The 24906-nt window shown below is 39.0% G+C and overlaps 1 protein-coding gene across 3 annotated transcripts in view; it reads left to right on the forward strand.

Annotated features, from left to right (window-relative positions):
• GLB1L2 (galactosidase beta 1 like 2) overlaps positions 1 to 24906 on the forward strand; it is a 75468-nt gene that overhangs the window by 10835 nt on the left and 39727 nt on the right. For 2 of the 3 annotated variants that reach the window (XM_007495169.3, XM_007495170.3), the window contains one exon: positions 23328 to 23525. In XM_007495169.3, coding sequence (XP_007495231.2) covers positions 23328 to 23525 — 198 coding nt within the window. Of the gene's footprint in view, positions 1 to 22859; positions 22908 to 23327; positions 23526 to 24906 lie in introns of all 3 variants that reach the window. The other variant, XM_007495168.3, reaches the window with a different exon arrangement.

Below are 24906 nucleotides of genomic sequence, written 5' to 3' on the forward strand. Positions count from 1 at the left end.
CCTCCACTAAGTGCCAGGCATGCCCTGTCCCCCCAACTATATTCCACACAGGGGAGGGAGAAAGCATTCCCATTGGGCTGCTGGGTAGAGGTGTGGGTGATGGGAAGAATGTCCTCAATGCAGGTGAAGAGGGGAGGGGTATAGCCTGATAACTCCCCTTACCCCCAGCTCTGTTGCCTGTGAGCCACCCACCTTACCTACCCTCTGTGCATTCCCATTGGGATGTTGGGCAGAGGGATGGGGGTTTATGAAAAAAAATGTCATCACACACCATGGAGAGGGGGAGGGGAGCAGCTCTGCCTTTCTAGTAATGATCTCGGGGGTGGGGGGAATTGAGGGTGAGGGGGCGGCACAAGCCTACAGAGAGTGCTCTACTGCTAGCTTTGGCACTCGTGCCATAGGTTCACCATCACTGTGATAATAGAGGAAAGTTGAGGCCCCCAACTAGTAGAGTTTTACTATCTATTTCTTCCTTAAGCTACAATAATTTCTCCTTCCTTTAAAAATCTGGATGCTATACCATTTGGTGCATATATTTCAAGTACTGATACTTCTTCATTGTTTATCCTGCCTTTTATCAGTATGCAATTACCTTCTTTATCTCTTTTAATTAGATCTTTTTTGCTTTAGGTTTGTCTGAGATCATGATTATGACTGCTGTCTTCTTTTTCTCAGTTGATACCTGATAAATTCTGTTCCAGCCTCTTACCTTTATCCTACATGTGTCTACCTGCCTCATGTGTGTTTCTAGTAAATAACATATGGTAGGATTCTGGTTTTTAATCCACTGTGGTATCTGCTTCCATTTTATGGGTGAGTTCATTCCATTCACATTCACAGTTATGATTATTATCTTTGTATTCTCCATCATTTGGATTACTTCTTTTAATCCTGCCCTTTCTTCTTTCACTCTTTCCCGCTACATCAGTGTTTTGCTTTTAATCAGTCCCCTTTTCCCCCTCCCTTATTTTACTCCTCTTCCCACCACCTCCCTCCTTATTCCCTTCTTACTTCTGTTTAGAGTCTTTTAATCATTCCCCAACTTTTTTCTCCCTTATATTACTTCCATCCTTACCCCACCCGCTTCCTTATTTCCATTCAACACCTCTATAGGGTAAGATAGGATTCTATACCCTATCGGGCTGTTATTCCCTCTCTGAACTGATTCCAGTGAGAATAAGGCTTAAATACTACCTGTCACCCTCATCCTCGCCTTCTTGTGATAGTATCCTTCCACCTCCCCCATCTTCCATGCACCTCTTTATGTGGTATAATTTATCCCATTTTACCTCTTCCCTTTGCATTTCTCTTAGTATATACCTCTTCCCCCCTAATTATTTTTACATATCATCCTAAACAGCTCAATACCACACACTCTGCCTATATATATTTCATCTATCTGCTATGTTAATAATAACAATTTTTAAGAGTTACAGATTTCATTTTTTCAGATAGGAATATAACCAGTTTGACCTTGTGGAAGCCCTTACACTTTTTCTCTTTTTTATTTACCTTTTTATGGTTCTCTTGAATTTTGTATTTGGGCGTCAGATTTTCTGTTTCATTAAATGCCCATACTTTCCCTTGAAAGTATGTAGTCAGTTTTTTTTAAATTTTATAATATTTTATTTGATCATTTCCAAGTATTATTCATTAAAGACAAAGATCATTTTCTTTTCCTCCCCCCACCCCCTGTAGCCAACATGTGATTCCACTGGGTATTACATGTGTTCTTGATTTGAACCCATTGCTATGTTGTTAATATTTGCATTAGGGTTTCCCCTCAACCTCTGTAGTCAGGCAGTTGCTTTTCCTCGGTTTTTCTACTCCCACAGTTTATCCTCTGCTTATGAATGGTGTTTTTTCTGCTGGATCCCTGCAGATTGTTCAGGGACATTACACCGCCACTAATGGAGAAGTCCATTACGTTCGATTATACCACAGTGTATTAGTTTCTGTGTACAATATTCTCCTGGTTCTGCTCCTCTCTCTCTCTGTATCATTTCCTGGAGGTCGTTCCAGTCTCCATGGAATTCCTCCACTTTATTATTCCTTTTAGCACAATAGTATTCCATCACCAACATATACCACAATTTGCTCAGCCATTCCCCAATTGATGGGCAACCCCTCGTTTTCCAGTTTTTGGCCACCACAAAGAACGCAGCTATGAATATTTTTGTACAAGTCTTTTTGTCCATTATCTCTTTGGGGTACAGACACAGCAGCTGGATCAAAGGGTAGATATTCTTTTGTTGCCCTTTGGGCATAGTTCCAAATTGCCCTCCAGAATGGTTGGATCAGTTCACAACTCCACCAGCAATGAATTAATGTCCCAACTTTGCCACATCCCCTCCAGCATTCATTACTTTCCTTTGCTATCATGTTAGCCAATCTGCTTGGCGTAAGGTGATACCTCAGAGTTGTTTTGATTTGCATCTCTCTGATTATAAGAGATTTAGAACACTTCTTCATGTGCTTATTAATAGTTTTGATTTCTTTATCTGAGAACTGCCTGTTCATGTCCCTTGCCCATTTATCAATTGGAGAATGCCTTGATTTTTTGTACAATTGATTTAGCTCTTTATAAATTTGAGTAATTAAACCTTTGTCAGAGGTTTCTATGAAGATTTTTTCCCAATTTGTTGTTTTCCTTCTGATTTTAGTTACATTGGTTTTGTTTGTACTAGAGCTTTTTAATTTGATGTCAAAATTATTTATTTTACATTTTGTGATTCTTTCTATGTCTTGCTTGGTTTTAAAGTCTTTCCCCTCCCAAAGGTCTAACATGTATATACAATTCTGTGTTTACCCAATTTACTTATGGTTTCCTTCTTTATGTTTAAGTCATTCACCCATTTCGAATTTATCTTGGTGTAGGGTGTGAGGTGTTGATCCAAACCTAATCTCTCCCGCACTGTCTTCCAGTTTTCCCAGCAGTTTTTATCGAATACTGGATTTTTGTCCCAAAAGCTGGGATCTTTGGGTTTATCGTATACTGTCTTGCTGAGGTCACTTTCCCCCAGTCTATTCCACTGATCTTCCTTTCTGTCTCTTAGCCAGTACCAAATTGTTTTGATGACTGCTGCTTTGTTTAAGGTCTGGGACTGCAAGGCCCCCATCATATGTGTTTTTTTTTTTCATTATTTCCCTGGATAGCCTTGATCTTTTGTTATTCCAGATGAATTTTGTTATGGTTTTTTCTAAATCAGTAAAGAAATATTTTGGGAGGTTAATGGGTATGGCACTAAATAGATAAATAAATTTGGGTAGGATGGTCATTTTTATTATATTGGCTTGTTCTATCCATGAGCAGTTAATGTTTTTCCAATTGCTCAAGTCTAGTTTTAGTTGTGTGGAGAAAAGTTGTGTTCATATAGTTTCTGTGTTTGTCTCGGGAGGTAGATTCCTAGGTATTTTATTTTGTCTAAGGTGATTCTGAATGGGATTTCTCTTTCTAGTTTTTGCTGCTGAGCTGTGTTGGAGATATATAGAAAAGCTGATGACTTATGTGGGTTTATTTTGTATCCTGCAACTTTGCTAAAGTTGTTGATTATTTCAATTAGCTTTTTGGTTGAATCTCTAGGAATCTTTAAGTAGACCATCATGTCATCTGCAAAGAGTGATAACTTGGTCTCCTCCTTGACTATTTTGATGCCTTCAATTTCTTTTTCTTCTCTAATTGCTACTGCTAGTGTTTCTAGTACAATGTCAAATAGTAGAGGTGATAGTGAGCATCCTTGTTTCACTCCTGATCTTATTGGGAATGCATCTAGTTTATCCCCATTGCAGATGACATTAGCTGATGGTTTTAGATATATACTGTTTCTTATTTTTAGGAACGACCCTTCTATTCCTATGATTTCTAGTGTTTTTAATAGGAATGGGTGTTGTATTTTATCAAAGGCTTTTTCTGCGTCTATTGAGATAATCATGTGGTTCTTGTTGGTTTGCTTGTTGATGTGGTCAATTATGTGGATGGTTTTCCTAATATTGACCCAGCCATGCATCCCTGGTATAAATCCTACTTGATCATGGTGGATGACCCTTCTGATCACTTGCTGGAGTCTTTTTGCTAGTATCCTATTTAAGATTTTTGCATCTATATTCATTAGGGAGATTGGTCTATAGTTTTCTTTCTCTGTTTTTGACCTGCCTGGTTTTGGAATCAGTACCATGTTTGTGTCGTAAAAGGAGTTTGGTAGAACTCCCTCTTTGCTTATTATGTCAAATAGTTTGTATAGTATTGGGATTAACTGTTCTCTGAATGTTTGATAGAATTCACTGGTGAATCCATCAGGCCCTGGGGATTTTTTCTTAGGAAGTTCTTTGATGGCTTGTTGGATTTCATTTTCTGATATGGGATTATTTAAGAATTCTATTTCTTCTTCCGTTAGTCTAGGCAGTTTGTATTTTTGTATATATTCATCCATATCACCTAGGTTGGTATATTTATTGCCATATAGTTGGGCAAAGTAGTTTTTAATGATTGTCTTAATTTCCTCTTCATTGGAGGTGCTGTCCCCCTTTTCATCTTTGATGCTGTTAATTTGCTTTTCTTCCTTCCTTTTTTAATTAGATTGACCAGTACTTTGTCTATTTTGTTTGTTTTTTAAAGTACCAGCTTCTTGTCTTATTTATAAAATCAATAGTTCTATCACTTTCAATTTTATTAATTTCTCCCTTAATTTTTAGGATTTCTAGTTTGGTTTTCTGTTGGGGGGTTTTAATTTGATTATTTTCGAGTTTTTTAATTTGCATTTCCAATTCATTGATCTCTGCTCTCCCTAGTTTGTTGATATATGCACTCAGGGATATGAATTTTCCTCTGAGTACAGCTTTGGCTGCATCCCAAAAGGTTTGAAAGGATGTCTCGCCATTGTCATTTTCCTTGATGAAATTGTTAATTGTTTCTATGATTTCTTCTCTAACTAAATGATTTTGGAGTATCATATTGTTTAATTTCCAATTAGTTTTTGATTTGGTTTTCCATGTACCATTACTGAACATTATTTTTATTGCCTTGTGATCTGAGAAGGCTGCATTTATTATTTCTGCTTTTCTGCATTTGTGTGCCATGTTTCTGTGACCTAATGTATGGTCAATCTTTGTGAATGTGTGATGTGGTGCTGAGAAGAAGGTGTATTCCTTTTTATCCCTATTTATTTTTCTCCATATGTCTATTAATTCTAATTTTTCTAAGATTTCATTCACTTCTTTTATCTCTTTCTTATTTATTTTTTGATTTGATTTATCTAAATTTGATAATCGTTGGTTTAAGTCTCCCACTAATATGGTTTTACTGTCTATTTCTTCCTTTAATTCTCCTAGTTTCTCCATTAGAAATTTGGGTGCTATATTATTTGGTGCATACATGTTGATTAGAAATCATTAGATAATGACTTCCTCATTATCTAAAGTCCCTTTTAACAAAATATAATTACCTTCCCTATCCCTTTTGATCAGGTCTATTTTTGTTTTGGCTTTATCAGATATCATGATTACCACTCCTGTCTTCTTTCTGTAAGTTGAGGCCCAGAAGGTCTTACTCCATCCTTTAATTCTGACCTTGTGGGTATGACCCACCTCATGTGTGTTTCTTGAAGACAACATATGGTAGGGTTTTGGATTCTAATCCATTCTGCTATTCGTCTACGTTTTATGGGTGAGTTCATCCCATTCACGTTCAAAGTTATGACTGTCATTTGTGGATTTCCTGGCATTATGATATCCTTCCCTAATTCTAACCTTTTCTTCTTCAGCTCTACCTTTTAGTCCAGTGATTTACTTTAAATTGGTCCCCCTTGTCCCCTCCCTTGATATGTTTCCTTTTTTAGTCCCTCCGTTTTTGTTCCCTTCCCTCCCCACTCTCTTTCCCTCCCCTTTTGTTTTCCCTTCCCCCTCCTCCCCCCTTGGTTTTCCCTTCTCCCTACCCTTGTTGGGTAAGATAGAATTCAAGATCCCAATGGATCTGGATGTTTTTCCCTCTGAGTTGATTTCCCTGAGATTAAGGTTTAAATAAAAATTCTCTTCCTCTCCTTCTTATAGGAGTTTTCTTCCCCTCCCCTTCCCATGTGAATCTTTGTGTGAGAACGATTATTCTATTTGGCCTTTCTTTTCCCCCTATTTACACATTACATTTTCCCCACATGTTAGTATACATAGATTGATATAAATGTAGTCCTTATAGAAGAGAGTTTGAGTAAAAGAAGAAGATAACATTTTTCTCCTTTTCCCTTTCCTTCATATTTACCTTTTCAGGTATTCCATGCTCTTTGTTTTTTGGTGTCAAACTTTCCACAGAGCTCTGGTCTTTTCTTTGCAAAAACTTTGAAATCTTCTGTTTTGTTGAATATCCATATTTTCCCTTGGAAGTATATAGTCAGTTTTGCTGGATAGCTGATTCTTGGTTGAAGACCCAGCTCTCTTGCCTTTCTGAAGATCATATTCCATGCCTTACGATCATTCAGAGTAGAAATTGCAAGGTCTTGTGTGACCCTGATTGGCATTCCTTTATATCTAAATTGTCTTTTTCTGGCTTATTGTAGGATTTTTTCTTTTGTTTGAAAGCTTTGGAATTTGGCAATTACATTCCTGGGAGTTGTCTTTTGGGGGTTTAGTGTAGAGGGTGTTCTGTGAGCTCTTTCAGTGGCTGTATTGCCCCCGTGTTCTAGAATCTCTGGGCAATTTTCTTTGATTATATCTTGTATTACGATGTCGAGTTTGCTGTTTATTTCTGGCTTTTCTGGAAGTCCAATTATTCTTAAATTATCTCTTCTCCCTCTATTTTCCAAATCTGTCACCTTGTCAGTGAGATATTTTATGTTCTCTTCTAATTTCTTGGTCTTTTGGCTTTGCTTTATTAGTTCTTGCTTTAAAGCCTGGTTTTCCTTTTCAGTTTGGTCAAACTGGATTTGTAGATGCGTGAATTTCTTTTGCATTATTTCCCATTTTTCCTCCCAGAAGGCTTCCGTCTTTTTGATCATTTCTGATTCATATTCTTCATGGGTTTGTGGAGAGTTTCCATTTCCTTTGGAAGGTTTCAGAGCATTTGCTTGTGTTTCCTCTTCTATCGCCTCTGTGTTTTGTATTTTCGCTCCATAAAATGTGTCCAAAGTCGCCCCCTTCTTCTTGTTTTTTTTTTTTTTAATTTGGGGTTTTTTGTGCTTCTGTGGAGTTTGCCATCTCTATCTGAGTGGGGAAGATTAGCTTTTCTTATCTCTGTCTGGCGTTCAGAGGTTTTAGCCCTAGGCAGATTGTCCGTTCTATGGCGTGGCCCTTGTTTCTGTGCCTCAGCCCGCTGGAAGAGCCAGCACTCTGAGGGGGAAGGGGCCATGGCTTCCTGGAGCTCTGAGGGCTGGTGATAGGATTAACCTCAGACTGAGTATGCCCTCAGGCAAGGACCTTCAGTGAGACCCAGATGGAAGGTTCTGGTCAGGGGGCTACAGACTCCCCCCTCCCCCGTCTCTCTCTTCCTCCCTGCTGTCTGGGTGCCTCCGTGACTGGCTCACGTCGTTTTCAGGGGGTGGCCTTCAGTACAGCCGGCTCCCGAGGCCCCCCTGCCTGCTCTGAGTTTCCTGCTGCTGCCTCCGACTCAGCACTCTGGGTTGGGGGGGATGGGTCCTGGGACCTCCCCTTTGCCTTCCCCTTAGATCCGAGTGATCTCGGGCTCTGACTCTTGGGGGGGCATACCTTTTGATCCAGGTCCAGGAGGAGTGTTTCTGGGGTCTATTCTGCTGTTTGATTTGAATTTCGATGCCCTAGAAGCATTCTGTTTGAGGTCGGTAAGGAAGGGTTTCTGGAGCTCCGAACTTTAGCTTTCTAAGCTGCCATCTTGACCGGAAGTCTATGTAGTCAGTTTTGATGGGTAGGTGATTCTTGGTTGTAGACCAAGTTCTCTTGCCTTCCAGAATATCATATTCTAAGCCTTGAGGTCCTTCAGTGTGGAGGCTGCCAGATCCTGTGTAATCTTGAGTGAGGCTCCATGATATCTGAATTGTTTCTTTCTGGCTATATGAGGTATTTTCTCCTTGGCCTAGAAGCTTTTGAACTTATAACATTCCTGAGAGTTGTCATTTGAGGATTTAATGTAGGGGGTAGTCTAATGGATTCTTTCAATGTCTATTTTGCCCTCTTGTTCAAGAATATCAGGGCAGTTTTCTTGGATAATTTCTTGTAATATGATGTTTAGACTTTTTTTTTTTGGCCATGACTCTCAAATAGTCCAGTGATTCTCATATTGTCTCCACGATCTATTTTCCATGTCAGTTGTTTTTTCAATGAGAAATTTCATATTTTCTTCTATTTTTTCATTCTTTTTATTTTGTTTTATTGTTTCTTGATGTCTTGTGAAATCATTAGCTCCTACTTGCCCAATTCTAGTCTTTAAAGACTAATTTTCATCCATAATATTTTGATTCCTCCTTTTTAATTTTGTCTGTCCTACTTTTCATTTCACTCTTTTCATCACTGGACTTTTTTGCCTATTCTTCCAGCAGGTCAATTGTGATTTTTTTCCCCTACAAAACCCTTACCTTTCATCTTGGAGTCAATACTGTATATTGGCTCCAAGGCAGAAGAGTGGTAAGGGCTAGGCAATGGGGGTCAAATGACGTGCCCAGGGTCACACAGCTGGGAAGTGTCTGAGGCCAGATTTGAACCTAGGACCTCCCATCTCTAGGCATGGCTCTCAATCCACTGAGCTACCCAGCTGCCCCCTGTCAATTGTGATTTTTAATTTGTGTATTACTTTATTTGATTTCTGTGTCTCTTTCCATTTGACCAATTTTGCCTTTTAAGCTATTATTTTCTTTTTGTATTACTTTTATTTCTTTTTCTCACTTTTCTTTCCATTTTTTCTTCTGTCTTACTTAGTTCTTGAATTCATTTTTGAGTTTCCATTTTTTGTTTTTTGAAGAGTTTGCATATGTTGGCTTGTTTCTCACCTTCTCCTGTTGCTTCTGTTTTGTGCTCTTTTTCACCATAGAAATTTTACAGGGTCAGGAGTTTTCTTGGCTGATGTTTTCCCATTTTCCTACTCAAGGCTTGAGAGTCCTGCATCTTGCCAGTCATTTCCATCTTAGCTTCTGGCTCACAGTGTTTTGCCTTGGGGATATCTTTACTGCCCTGTCAGAGACCTGAGTGAGCCCAGTGGTATAGATTTCTGAACCTCACCTCCATAGCCTGGAATTTCCAGGGGTGGGTCTGCAGTGCTTTTTTGTTGTTGCAGCATACTTTGCAGTGTTTTTCCCTGAGGCTATCTTCACTGCTTCCCCAATGAGTCCAGTGCTATTGAGTTCTAATTCTCACTGCTGGGCCTGGAGCCTTCATGGGTAGGTCTGTGGTCTTTTTGTTTGTTTGTTTGTTTGTTTTTTGTTAGTGTTGCCTGTGTTATAGAAGCCCAGGTCCTGGCTCTGTGTCTGGAGTGGTAGGTGATGAGCTTTTCCTTGTGCAGTTTTGCCTCCTTTTATTGCATAAAACTACTCTCTCTGTCTACTTTCACATTGTGTTTAGTGGAAGAGCCCCCTTGCTTGTCCTGTTTTGACTTCTGTCCTTTTTGAGACACTTTTTAAAGATTGGTTTGGAAGGATATTCAGAGCAGTTTCAGGATTTCCCTGCTACTACACTGCCACCTTGGCTCTGCCCTCTGATAATTTCACCTTTGAGGAATGACATTGACAAATTGGAGTGTCCTGGAAGCCGTGCCATTAGGGGTCTGGTTGAAGGAATGGAATATTCAGCCTAGATAAGATCAAACAAGACATGATGGTTGCCTTCCAATATTAGAACGATTGCAGTGTGGAAATAAGATGAATGTTATTTCCCTGTACAACATCCCAGCTTCCAATTGAAGATTTTACAGATGGCTCTTGAATGAGCCAGGCTACAGATTGCTCTTCAGCTCCTAAAGGGAAAACAGGGTGAATGTTTTAGGAGGGATATGACTTTAGCCCCCTAGAAAGCCTTCCTAACAATCAGAGCTGGCTAACGGTGGAATGACTTTCCATAAGGTCTTTGAATAGAGCCTAGATGAGCTATTACAGAGTAGATTGGTGACTGAGATAAGACTTGAACAAGGATTTAAATACAATTTGTTGTTCCTCCAAGCAGCTCAGGATCTGTTTGAACTTCTGAGGCTCTACCCAACTCATATTTGGTAGATTGGTTAGTCATTGGCAAAGTTTCTAACATGGGCCATTCTCTTCCTATCACCTTTTTCTTTGTCTCTTAATCTTCCTTTAGGATATGCTCTTGATGTCACTTCCCTGAGTGACTTAGAGAAGAGGTTCTAAAGAAGTTCTGCTAAAATGTCATCTCTTGCTGCATTTTGAATTCAGGATTTCAATTCCATTTTCTTCCTGGAAATTTCCCAAAAGAGCATTAGAAACACTAATGTTGATACATTTAAAAAATTACCCACTTTTGATGAATACAGAATTACCTGATTGATGTAGTTGTAGTGCTGCTTCTCTTAATACCTGTTTCTGCTCCTGCTACCACTTATTTGTTACCGGTGCTCCTCAAAGCCATCTCAGACTCCCCCTCTTACCTTGAGCATCAGTTGGTTGCTCAGTGTCCCTGACATCCTCTCTCACATCCATTTAATGAATTCTCAGGGCTTTTCAGTCCTCCTTCTTAGGTCCTCATCTTTTCTTTCCTAGACTGCTACAAAAACCTTGCATTAGAGGCTTCTTTCCTCCTTTACCTTCTCTGACCGTGTCATGTCTCTGCTCTAAAACTGCCATTGATTCCCTGCTTCCTATCAAGGTGTATACTATGGACCCTACTTGGACACCCCCCACAGGCTGACCCCTATCTACCTTTCGGGTCTCATTTTATAGCATTTCCCTTTGTGTAATCTTTATTTCATTAAAATTGGAGAGTTCTTTCTGTAGTCTGTGCCTATGTTTTTGTGCCAGTTGCCAACCTCATTCCTCTAAATACATGTCTTCTATCCCATTTCTGTGTGGGGGAAGTTCCTTCCTTCCTTCTAATCCTACCTCAAATACTGTTTCATCTGGGAAATCCCCCATTCCTCTCCATCTGAAGTTTATCCCTGCTCCACACATGAGGGAGAGAAGGATCTCTCTTTCCTCTGATCCCTCCTCGCCTTCGGTCTTTCTGTTTTTCCCTCATACATGCCTGTGGATCATCATGATTTTTGTATGAAAGCTGGCTGGATTTCATGTCTTTGTATTCGGTGGTCTCTAGTGAACTGCCTTTATGTTTGTTGAATGAATAAGCAGATGGATAAAGGATGGGAAGAAGGGTCATTTAAAGCTGAGGACAAGAATGTCATATTCATGGTCTTTATTATGGCAAATGGGAATATCCAGATGGTCCTAGATCTAGCTTTCCAAAGCATGCACCATAATTGGAGGCATGATAGTGAAATTGGGTTTTAGATGCTGTCTAGAGATGCCTAACTAACAGGTATAGCCTAACCTGGCTTCTGTGAAGATTGGATTTAACTATCTCCTGATTGTTAAGTATGCTTTTTCTTTATTGTGAAGATAAAATTGCAATCTTCTGATTGTAACAATGAAGGTAGTTAGCTTTTCCTTTATAGTGAAGCTAGAATTGTAAGCTACAATCTATTTTTAGATTTTAACTACAAAAAGGTGTTAAGTAACTACAAAAGGTGAACTTACCAAAAGAGGTGTTAAGTAACCCAAAAAGATAAAATCTAACCAGAGAAGGTGAGAACTAAAGAGTGGGCAATCCTGGAAAAAATCTAACCAAAGAAGGTAAGAACTAAAGAATGGATAGTCCTGGAGAAAAGTGTCTGCTGTGATTGGTAGACATGAAGGAGGTGGCACAAGAGAAAAAGGTCTTTAAAAAGAGAACCAGAAGGCAGAAGGGGATCATTCAGATTCAGACATTCAGAGAGTCATCTGGACATTCGGGCACTGACTCAGAGGAGTGACTGGAAGACAGACCCTTGAGGAGCACAGACTTCTTTTAGACTGTCACCACTGGTGAGTGAAAAGCTGACTTAGTGACCCCACCTTTCTGGAGGCATGAAGCCTCCAAGTAAGGTCCATCTTCTTGAGACTCTCTTCCCCTGGCTGGGGCTTAGAGATTCTAACTGGTATCAGAAGAAGCCAGAATTTTCTCTCTCTCATTCCTCAATATCTTCCTTCTGTTGTAAATATGGTAAATAAACTACCATAAATTCCATTTAGTTATTCATTTTGGGATTTAGAAATTAAATCCCTGGTAACCACCTATATAAATATTCAAGAGTTCAACCACAATTTAAATTTAATATTTTCTAGGGTGGGATGCCCAGAATTGGGTATAAAATATGGCGAAGAAAGGAAAATTATCTTAGAAATTCTGATCTGTGAGTTAGTGGAACTGGATTCATCACATGCCAAGAAACAACAAAAGCTGTCATTTTCTGAGGTACAAAGAAGAAATGGTGCTTAAGGAGATGAATTTGAAGGGTTTAGTCTACAATCTTTCTTCTAATTCTAACTCTAATCAGAAGAGATTAAAAATAAACTCAAGGCACTAGATATTAGGAAAAGTAACAGAAGGCAAAGGAGTTGATAGGAGGAAAACAAGATGCGATACTCTTAATAACTCCAAGGCTCTCCTTGAAACAAAGGTCCATTTTCTTTCTTTAAAAAATGTATTTCCCTCCAGTTTCATGTAAAATCAATTTTTTAATACTCATTTCTTAGAATTTTGATTTTTAAATTCTCTCCCTCCTTCCCTGCCTCCCTCTCTCTTACCCTTCCCCCCTTCCTGAGAGAGGAAACAATCTGACATAGATTTTACAGCCCATATTCATGATAACATCATTCTTTTATAAGTGCTTTATGACTGCAACTCTTAGAATAGTATCCAAAAAACTAAAGCTGAGTGTTATCCAAAAGGCAGCAAAGGTGTATGGTGGGTATAAGCAACCAAAGATGAATTATGTATGGGGAACACCATTAAGGATGTCATCAGAAAGCTATGTTTTAGAATTAAAAAAAAAACAGGCCAATCATAAAGCAAGAGCAAGGGGATCACTGACGGGTAGCCCATGTGTTTCATTGATACTGAGAAAATATCAAGAGATATAGGAGAAGGGCATTATCATATCAGGTGGACCCTTGATGGAAGAGGAAACCAAGTCACACAGGAGGGACAGATGCGAATGTCTGAAGTCTTGGCTGGAGGGAATAATCACATGGATAAGATCACGGATCCATTGAAGAATCTGTATGGTTATTACTTTGAATATAATCTATTATTTTTATAATTTCCTTTTTATCTAGTTATTAGTATTATTTTTTAAACCTTTACCTTTCATCTTAGAATCAATACTGTGTATTGGTTTCAAGGCAGAGGAGTAGTAAGGGCTAGGCAATAGGGGTGAAGTGATGTGCTCAGAGTCGCATAGCTAGGAAATGTCTGATGATATAGTAAATGGAATTTGGGAGTCATTCCCAAAAAAGAATATATCTGAGACAAAACTGAATCAGTAAAATTAGTTCCCCTGTCTGAATCAATATGTGCTGGCAAGCCAAAGCAAGGAATAATCTTTTAAGAGAACTTTTTCAACAAATGCCATTGTTGCTCAGGCACTAGGAAATGCTTCTGGCCATCTGGTCATCTGATTCACTATGACCAGACAAAATTTATAAGGTCCAGCCTTTGGGATAGTGATAAAATCAATTTGTAGGTGTTCAAAAAGTATGTAAGCTAGAGGGCACCGACCAGAAAAGCTTTGCCATGATAGGCATGCTGATTATAAGCTTGACGGGGGAGCAGACTGCACACATTTTGGAGGTTATGGTAGTTATACCAGGGGCTATCCATACTCTTTTAACAAATTCTACAATGTCCCACGTGTCAAAGTGACCATTCTTGGGAATGGATAAGCATCTTTTTAAACTTTTGTTTCAATTTTTCCACTTCCTGTTCTTTATAAGAATGTAATAAGGGGACAGCTGGGTAGCTCAGTGGATTGAGAACCAGGCCTAGAGACGGGAGGTCCTAGGTTCATATCCGGCCTCAGCCACTTCCTAGCTGTGTGACCCTGGGCAAGTCACTTGACCCCCATTGCCTAGCCCTTACCACTCTTCTGCCTTGGAGCCAATACACAGTATTGACAATACACAGTATTGACTCCAAGGCGGAAGGTAAGGGTTTAAAAAAAAAAAAGAATGTAATAAATTTGAGTCGTTAGTAGTTGCCAATGTTAAAATTAATTCAGATCCTTCTAAGGCAGCTAGCTTCCCTGTAATATCTACCTGCTTGTTCCCTCTAGAGACAGGGTCAGTTCCACCTGTATGGGCAGAGCAATGAACCACAGCTAGGGCTTCAGGGAGCTGGAGAGCAGAAAGCACTTCTTTAATGATTTCTGCATTTGTGATACATTTTCCAGCTGAAGTTAAAAATATCCTTTGGAGGCATAGCATACCTACTGCATGACATATTCCAAAGGCATATCCAGAGTCTGTGTAAATTGTTACCTTTTTATCTTTAGCAATTATACAGGCATGTTTTAGAGCTGTCAGTTCTGCACCTTGAGCACCTATATTTTAGGGCAGTGAAGCTGACCACACAGTGGCAAATTCTGTGACTACAGCAGCTCCAGTGTAGCATATGCCATCCCTCATGAAAGAAAAACCATCAGTGAATAAGACTCAGTCACCAGGTACACAAGGAACTGGTCCTTCCTTAGTCCTCACCATGACTGGAGTAACTGATTTCAATAAATCTGCATCTGTGGAAGCCTTTGACCAAAGATCCTTAGGGATATCCTCAGATATTGGATAGATTGAACCTAAATCAGTCTCTGTACTGACTGAATTTAAGAACAGCAATGGAAAAGCTTTCAGAGATTCTTCTGGTAGATGTAATTAGATATCACCAGTTTGAATACATTGGATTGTTTCCCTCAATTACATAATAAATCTCCATTCAAAAGATTCATTGGGTATTCTGACACACCCAAATGTATGCTCCACAAATAATGGGCTCAAAGTTATCATTTTAGGTTGTAATTTTGCTACTCTGCATTTTACCAGTAGCACCTATTATTTCCATTGTACCAACAGCTCTACAATTCTTAGGAGAACTTTGCAAAACTGATTTACTGGCTCCAGTATCAACCAGAAGGTCATAAATCTGGTTTCCAATAGTTACAGACATATATGGTTCTGAAATGTTTCTAACCCTGGTGCTAACACAGGAACATTAGTACAAAGTTCAGTTATTTCCTGTCCATCCAAATTTACATCTGTTTGAATTGCATGATATTCCCATGATTTCACATCTTTAACACCATCATCAGATTTTTCACTATTCTCATTGGTCTTTATAATCTCTACCTTGGTATCATTGTTCTCATTTACAATCATGTTATCTTTATCTAATTTACATTCTTCATTTTTTCCATTATTTCATAATCATTAGAATGTTTAACTGATTTTACATTACAATTTTCTTTTTCCTCACAATTATTAACACTAATTACATTATCCTTTGTTTCAGTCACATTATTTATAAATTCGTTAACCTTATTTCCATTACATTCAATTCCATTTATTTCCAATCCATTTCCTTTGATTCTTCAAATACTTGAGAACTTGGGGTACACCTTCATAATAAATATGCCCCTTTGTTCTGATCATCTTTATGTCCACTAACCACTTGGCTGTACTTGGGTCTTGTTCCAGATTTTACCCACTCTTGCATTGTGTTCAAATTAGGTGCTTGAGTTCCCTTATAGCAAGCATTTGGACAATTATTACCATTATTCCTTCTTTTATAATAATTATTATTATTCCAATTATTATTTCTCCATCCATTATTATTATATTGCCTATTGTACCCATTCCTATTGATTTGTCTAGAAAATTGTCCTCTGTATCTGCACTTTCTTACAAAATGTCCTACACAATTACCACCTTGATGTATTGATTGTTTGGTTGTACAGATCTAAGTGTTGCCACCCGCTTTTATTTCTTTGATCTTACTATCCCTGGATTTACTCTCAGCATCCCTTAATTTTTTTTCTTAACTCTTCAATCACTGTATCTTTGTCATCATAAAGTCTATCCTCATTATCTGAACATAGATATGTCACTTTTCGTTTTAATTCCTCCAAACTTAGCTCTTCCTAATCTGGACAATTGCTCTAAAAATGCTTTATCATGGGACAGGCATTCTTAACAAACAATCCTTTGATGTGGGCAATGGTGTCTTCTGCCATCACATAGAGTCCTAAATTTAATTCTGCTTCTTCTGTAAGCTTCTGGCTTTCCAGGAAACTAGTTGGTGTTTCATCTTGTTTTTGTTTTATATTCTTGAATTTAGATCATGCATTGGGACACCTAGAGTGCCTTTTCATGACCTCAATTATTGATCTTCTGGCCTGCTTCATTAGTCTATAAATAGTAACAGAATTCATGTCCATGTCCTCGTAATTTTCCAGCCATGGGGTCAAAGGTAGATTATTTCTTGTCTCTTCAATAAATTGATTTATTTCTCTCTTAGTGAGCAATTCTTCCATCAACAAGAAAAAATCAGTGTAGTCTGGGTCAAAGATTTTAATTACCCTCTGGAATTCTTTTATGGCCTTATTTGGATCATCAAAAAAGTGAGGCATTCTATGCTTGGTTGTTTCCAGGTCTTCTGGAGTGAATAACTTATGGGTCTTGATTTGAAATACTCCATCTGAGAAATGACTGGTATATCTCTGAGAGGAAACAAATTAGTTTGGATCTCATTTAATTCTGCATTCTCTTTTTCTAATCTAAATTGTTTTTTAACATTTACTTCATTAATTTCCTTATCCATAACATTTTCCTGTAAACCATGTTTAACATCATTATTTTATATCATTCCATCCTTCATACATTGTTCCATAGCTTCAGTTTTTTCTTTCATTAACAATAACATTTGTTTCATTTCTGAATCTCTAGTCAGCCATTGTACAATTGCTCTAATTCATCAACAATTCCAAAAAACAGGTTTCTGCATTTATATAACACCAACAAATGGTTCTGAGTGTTAAAGACATAATCAGTTCCATCCACTCATAGCCCAATATCATATAACACAAATTTGGAAATGATGAAAAATCCCATAGGGGATGTATAGGAAACAATCATAGAAAAATAGGAAAATAACATTTATCATGTCTCCTATCATGATGCTGTATGTATATATTAATGTATTATACAGGAAAGGATATGTGTTGTTAGTATCCACCTTGAGAACTAATAGTAATAAGAGAACAGAAACAGAAAAAAAAGAAAAAAATTTCCCCTAGCACATGTGCTTTTTTTTCCTTTAACTTATCCCTTTAAATTATCTCCTTAAATTTTAAATCCTCCCTAGTGTCAGAGTCAATATTCTATGTTGCAGCACCTTGGAGAGCAACCAGGCTCTGCCAAGGAAAAATGGAATGTTGCAAGGCACTCCAACTGCCAGGTCTATAGACCCTTCTAAATTACTTTGGCCTAAGCCAATTTCCATAGATTCAACCTACTGCACTCGTTATTGCAACTGATATAACTATACTAAAATAATGGGTAAAAACTATAATTGTAACAAATAATAGTTTATTTAAGCTAAGGGAAAGAAGGGAAGAGAATTGGGAAGATCTGATCTTAATCCCAAAGTCTGAGCATTAACCCCCACTACCTATAAGTCTATTTCCTATAATTATTCTAATTAACTCCTTAATTACTATATTAAAGGTAGGGAAGGACTTGTAGGTACAGGAACAAGAGCCAAAGGAAGTCTCACAGACTGTTGTTCTCTTGAGTCTGGCAGAAGTCCCAGTAGAAATCAGCAGCAGCAACACACAGGAACAAGAAAGGGAGTAATGGTTTAACCCACACAGTCCACCTGTGGAGTGTTAACCAAATTCAACCACTTCTCAGTAGGTGAATTTGCTTGAAGGAAGACCACACCGTCCTACTCCAGAGAGTGATACCACCAACTGCCCTATCTCCTCCAGAGAATTAAACTGCTTGGGCAGAAACTGCCTGTGAGTTCTTAAAAGTTCTGGAATCCTTTCCCTGCCTTGTAGGATTTCCTGATTTGTAGGATTTCCTCCTCCTGCTTTGCAGCAAAGGGCTAATCCTATATCCTTATAACAGTATTTATTGCCTAGTCTTGTGTTGAGTGCTGGTGATACAAATACAAGCAAATAAGACAGCCCCTGCCCTCAAGGAACTTATGTTCTAAAAGAGGAAGACACATGGGAGAGCTACAGTTGAGAGAGAGGTGCAAAGGGCATGAGCATTTGTTATGATTTTCAGGTGACTAGAAAGTATCATGGTTCCAGAAAAGAAAAAATGAAGAAAGCTCTCCAATTAGAGCCCGTGGTCAGGAATCTAAGTGGAATTCAACTTGGTCCAGAATCATTAATACTATTCCCACTTTTCAAGATGTGGCAACAATTTCATACTATTCATTTTGAATCTATTTAGATCTTTGTCTATTTCTATTAGCACTGCTTAATCTGTTCTATTACTCTTTTTGTTTTTTTGGAAAGTTGAATATTTAATATAAATGTTTCTAGTTATCGTTAGAATTCTTAGATTTGTCTTCTTTAGTCATTCTCTTGGAGAGGAATACCTCCCCTTTTTATTTTTAAAATTTTAATTAATTAAATTAGAATATTTTTCCATGGTTACACGATTCATGATTTTTCCCTCCCATCCTCCCTCCCCCCTCCTGGAGCTGATATTTGCAGTAGAGTGATCATTTAAAGTCAACATCCTCAATCATATAGCCATAGAACCATGTGATCAATAATAAGTTTTTCTTCTGGTAAAATCTCCATTTTAAAAAATTCTCTTATTAATTAATTCTATTAAAAATTCTATTATTAAGTCAAACTTAATAAAACTTCCTTTTTTTTAAACCCTTACCTCCCATCTTGGAATCAATACTGAGTACTGGTTCCAAGGCAGAAGAGTAGTAAGGGCTAGGCAATGATGGTTAAGTGCCTTGCCCAGGTTCATATCTCTAGGCCTGACTTTCAATCCACTGAGCTACCTAGCTGCCCCCAATAAAACATCTCTAAACAAAAGTTATCATATATTAGTAACTATTATGAAGGTTTCTTTCACCTGAATTCCTCTTTCATCAGTGAGAGGAGCTTTGTGTTAGTATTCTCCTGCCCTCTCCCTTCTTGGTTTCTGAAATATGGTTTTCAAGGGTTTGTGCTCTGATGGCTGTAGTGTAACTAGTTTATCTAGATTTGTAAAGTGTTAGTTATTTTGAATATTAATTTTTGGGCTATAAGGCTTGTTTGTTGTCAAAAGACTTTTTGAAGTGAATATCTTTGTTCATTTTCATAGTAATCTACTTCTCATGTATATGGTTTCATAGAGCATACTCTCTTTTCCTGGGCAGATAGTTCCAGGTTAATGGCTTCTGGCTTTTTAGTTTGGTAAATGTTATATTTCAATTTTTCTAGCCATGTCTTGTTCTTTGAACATTTTCTGTGATCCTATTTTAACTTGGTGCCTGTCAAAATACTAATACGAAGTAGCATGTATATAGTACCGTTATATTTATTTGTGGTTGGACTTTGAATATGTTTATATAGGTGGTTACCAGGGATTTAATTTCTAAATCCCAAAATGAATTACTAAAGTAAATGGAATTTATGGTAGTTTATTTACCATATTTGCAATAGAAGGAAGATATTAAGGAAAGAGAGAGAGAGAAAACTCTGGCTTCTTCTGATACCAGTTAGAATCTCTAAGCCCCAGCCAGGGGAAGAGAGTCTCAAGAAGATGGATCTTACTTGGAGGCTTCACACCTCCAGAAAGGTGGGGTCACTAAGTCAGCTTTTCACTCACCAGTGGTGACAGTCTAAAAGAAGTCTGGGTGTCTGTATTCTGGTTGCTCCTCAAGGGTCTGTCTTCCAGTCACTCCTCTGAGTCAGTGCCCGAATGTCCAGATGACTCTCTGAATGTCTGAATCTGAATGATCCCCTTCTGCCTTCTGGTTCTCTTTTTAAAGACCTTTTTTCTCTTGTGCCACCTCCTTCATGTCTACCAATCACAGCAGACACTTTTCTCCAGGACTGTCCATTCTTTAGTTCTTACCTTCTTTGGTTAGATTTTTTCCAGGATTGCCCACTCTTTAGTTCTCACCTTCTCTGGTTAGATTTTATCTTTTTGGGTTACTTAACACCTCTTTTGGTAAGTTCACCTTTTGTAGTTACTTAACACCTTTTTGTAGTTAAAATCTAAAAATAGATTGTAGCTTACAATTCTAGCTTCACTATAAAGGAAGAGCTAACTACCTTCATTGTTACAATCAGGAGATGACAATTTTATCTTCACAATAAAGAAAGAGCTAAGTATCTTCATTGTGACAACCAGGAGATAGCTAAATCCAATCTTCACAGTACCTACTATGTATTAGGTTTTGTGTGAAGTACTTTACAAATATCTACTCATTTGATCCTTATAACAACACTAGTTTTATTTCACAGTTGAGGAAACTGAGACAAATAGAGGTTAAGTGACTTGCCCAGAATCACACAGCTAGTAAGTGTCTGAGGTTACATTTGAACTCATTTCCCTGACTCTACTTCAAAAACTAACAGGAGGAAAGTAGAAAGAAAGAGAGAAAGAGAAAGGGAGAGAGAGAGAGAGAGAGAGAGAGAGAGAGAGAGAGAGAGAGAGAGAGAGAGAGAGAGAGAGAGAGAGAGAGAGAAAGAGAGAGAGAATCTTTAGACTCTCTAGACTGTCTAGACTGAATAATTTCTTCTGGAATCTTTTGAAATATTTTTCCTTATTGTAATACAAGGATTTAACTGTGATGTCTTCAGGAATGCTAAATCTTGGGTTTTTCCTTGTTAAGTTTCTGTGGATTCTTTTTCATCATTGTTTTTTTAAGTTCTATTACCTTTTTAAACAATTCCCCTTTGTTTTTCTACATTTTCTGACATATCAATAATCCTCAGATTGTTATTTTAAGCTGAAAACCTTCAAGTCTAACCTATGGATAATCATTATTATTTTGAGAGGTAATATTTTTTACTATGCTTCATATGTATAAAATTCTGTTTTCTATTGTTGTGTATTGGTTATTTCAATAGGTTAAAAAAAAACCCAACCAACCCTTACCTTCTTTTAGAATCAATACCAAGTATAGGTTCTAAGGCAGGAGAGCAGTAGGGGTCAGGCATTTGGAGTTTAAGTCATTTGTCCAGGGTCACACAGCTAGGAAGTGTTTGATACCATATTTGAACCCAGAATATCCTATCTTTAGGATTGACTCTATATTTTCAGAGTCACCTCCCCTGTCCCTCTATAGATTTTTGATTGTAGTTTCAATTTTGTTGTAGTTTCAATATTGTCCTTTCCCCATTATTTTCTATGGATAATTTTTAGTACCTTTTAATTCTAGCTTTTTTCTTTAAGTGATTTAAAAAACCCTTCATTTTATTTTAGTCTTGTGATAATTTCCTTTCACTATCAATAATAGCCTAATTTCTTTGAATATGTCAGCCATTTGAAGATATCTCTTGGTAGACAATACATCATTTATTTTTCCATCTGCTTTGCTTCTGGCTTTTTTAGTTGATTAATTTATTCAATTGTATTTTTATATTATTTATTTATAAATTCTTACCTTCTGTTTTAGTATCCATTCTAAGACAGAAGAGTGGCAAGGACTCAATAAGTGGGGTTAAGTGACTTGTCCAGGGTCGCATATCTGGGAAGTATCTGAGGTCAAATTTGAACCTAGGTCCTGCTGATTCTAGGTCTGGTGTTCTATCCATTGTGCTACCTAATTGCCTCCATCAATTGTATCTTTAAAAATTATATCTGTTCTTTGTTTTGCTCATTTAAAATTATTTTTGATGATTTTTCTTTTATTGTAGGAGTTTTTAGCCATTTGTGTGTGTGTGCATTTGTGTTTCTACTGTCTTTTTCAAAAGGGTATGTAAGAGCTTTTGTGCCCCTTTAATCCTTTCACTCACCATTTTGAATTAATCTGCTAAAGAAATTTAGCAGTGGGAACTGGAGTGATCAGAAAACATTTGATGGAAGTGAAACTTGAACTTAGAGATATTCTGATAGCCTAAAAAGAGAATAGCAGACATTCCAGACAAGGAGAGTGGTGTGAGCAAAAGTGTAGATGTGTACGTGCTTATTAATGTTTGTCTGATGAAGGGTGGATGACTGCGTCTGGTGGCAGAAGAGAATCTTACTAGAAGGTTGGTGTGGCAGACAGGGATTCAGAAGAGCTGGAATCAGTTCTTGGCAGCGACCTTTCACAGCTGTTTGACATTAAAAAGTCACCTAACGTATCTGAGCTTTACTTTTATTTTCATTGGTAAAATGGAGATAATTGCTCTCTCCACTTCAGAAAGCTTAACTAGGATCTAACGGGATAGTCTATACAAATGCTTTTTTACTCTAAAATATTCAATAGCTGTTAAGTTATTTATAAATCAATGGAGCCAAGTACGAAAAGGCCCATTATCAGCAGGCTGCATGGCAATGCATTGTGATCCACGATGATGGCCAAAGACTATTATTGGCTTAGCGGTTGGAGGGGCTGCAGACTGTATGGTAGCGCGAGCCCCCATACCAAGGACATCCCAGACTACTGACTCTGACATGGAGTCACTGCAGGACTAGAGAGGTGACCCCTCCTTTTTAGTCCGAGAGATTACGGGGCATTGATTTCAGCGGAGAGTACGTGGAGGCCATTCTGCCATTCAGACCAGGCCTCCCTCCTCTCCTTGAGATGGGTCTCCATCTTAGCCAGTTTCTTGGCTGACACTTGATCTTTGAAAGCAGAGCAGGAGGACCCGGGCGCTTGGTGCCTGAGTAACAGGTGCAGTTTCTAACCTCGCTGCCCTCTTCCAGGTACCTGCCTCTTAAGCTGGACGGCTGTGGGAGTCTGGGGGCTCCGAGGTACGGTATGTACTGAGCCGTAGCCTAGAGGCCCACCGAGCAGGCAGGACCCTCCAGCCTGCTTTCTCTGTCCTCTCTAGATGCAGCCACCACTTCCTGCCTTTTCCCTTTAGCTCAGCAGCCTCCCTGTGGGAACCCCACCGCCCTTGTCTCCCCTGCCTTTGGCCTTGTTAGCTGCATTTCTGTTACCACTGGGGTAGAGGGGTGAGTGGCGCTGGGCCTCCCGTCCAGGCTGCCTATGGGAAGGGGTGGGCTTTTTTCTTTTTCTTATCACTCTCTGGGAGGTCCCACGTACACACCGTCAGGGATGCTCAAAGCTTTCCGAGGAGAGGCAGAGAGCACCTCTCTAGCGTGCTGCCTTGCCTGTGACTGGAGTTGAATTCAGAAGATTCACAAGCTCCCTTTCCCCTTTGCCTGGAGGTTTAACTGGAGCGATATGGTCCCTATTCAGCGTTGGAATCGACATTTGGGACTGCAGGCCAAGGACTCGGAATTCTTGCTGGAAGGCTCCCGCTTCCGGATTTTTGGGGGCTCTATACACTACTTTCGAGTGCCCAGAGAGTATTGGAAAGATCGGCTGCTGAAGCTGAAGGCCTGCGGCTTAAACACCCTCACCACGTGAGTACCAAGGCTTCTTAGCTTCCCCAATCGTGTTCCGTAGAACCTGTGGCCACAAAGCGGAGCCTCCTGCTCCCTGAGATCAGACTTGGTGGCTCTTTCCTGCTTACTGCTCACATATCTGCAGAGAGGTGGAGAGGATGGAAGGCTGGTCTGGGGGGAGGCAGGACTGGTCATGGAGACAGGAAGGAGACTGAGAGGAGGGAAAAGCACAGCCCTTCCCCCCTGTCCCCCAGAAACACCTAGGCTCTTGGGGGAGGATGTCTCGCTCTCAGGAAGCTTTCAGGCTAGAAGGAAAGACAAAGTTGTGTTGGAATGATGTTTGCTATGTTTTGGACATACTGATCCCATGAAATCAAAACAAAGGTAGAACCCCATGGGAGCTCGCTGGGAAATGTTGGTAGAGCCCAGGGGAGGTAGCAAAGCACATTGACAGGGAGGACAGGTTTAACTGTCCACTCAGGAGGGGGAAACATGGGGTGGGGGCCTGGGCTTCATGGGGCTTTATCCTTTAAAATTCAGCATGAATTTAGCTGAAACTAATATACTTATCTCAGACTAGACATAGAAGTCTTTGTACCCTTTAGATAAATTGCAAATCTACTTTGTAAAGAAAAAAAAAACTTTGCTCAACCTTCCACTGTGGCTCAGCTATGAAAGGGAAAAAGGTGAATATCTAGCTAAGATAACCCTTGAGGTGATGGGGAAAAAGCAGAGGGATAAGGAAAATGGGGATGTGGGGATGCCAGGGGCTCTGTCCCACCTTAGCTGTCCAGGTCCTTGGAGGTAAAGAAGAGACTCAGGAGTGGTCCGAGGTGAACCACTCTGAATTTGGCAAGGTCCAGTGGGTTCCTTCCCAAAGACATAAATCCAATAATATGGACCATGGGACCAGTACAAATTCTGCATATCCACTATGACTTACAAGTTCTGTGACTAAGTCTGCTGCATCTGGGAGGCCATGAAGCAGGGTTTGATGTAGTCCCAGACCTCTCTAAAATGTATGCTGCAGAATACCTGTCAGTCTACACTGGGAAAGGGAATTTCCCTATTCAGAGTTCTCTATATCACAGACACAGGCCATTCCCATAATGGAAAGCATCAGAACTGTGGGTAATCCAAAATCATTCCCAATTGCCTTTAAAAAAACATTTTAAACCCTTGCCTTCTGTCTTAGAATTGATCATAAGGTAGAAGAGGAGTAGCAAAGGGTAGGTATGGGGATTAAATGACTTGCCCAAGGTCACACAGCTAGGAAGTATCTGAGGCCAGATTTAAATCCAAGATCCCTGTCTCCAGGCTGACTATCCACTGTGCTACATTAGCGGCTCCTCTCATTTGTTTTTGAGCACACTCAGAGACATACTAAGACAGCAGTGTT

The sequence above is a fragment of the Monodelphis domestica genome, chromosome 4 (assembly GCF_027887165.1).
Source record: "Monodelphis domestica isolate mMonDom1 chromosome 4, mMonDom1.pri, whole genome shotgun sequence".
Taxonomy (NCBI): domain Eukaryota; kingdom Metazoa; phylum Chordata; class Mammalia; order Didelphimorphia; family Didelphidae; genus Monodelphis; species Monodelphis domestica.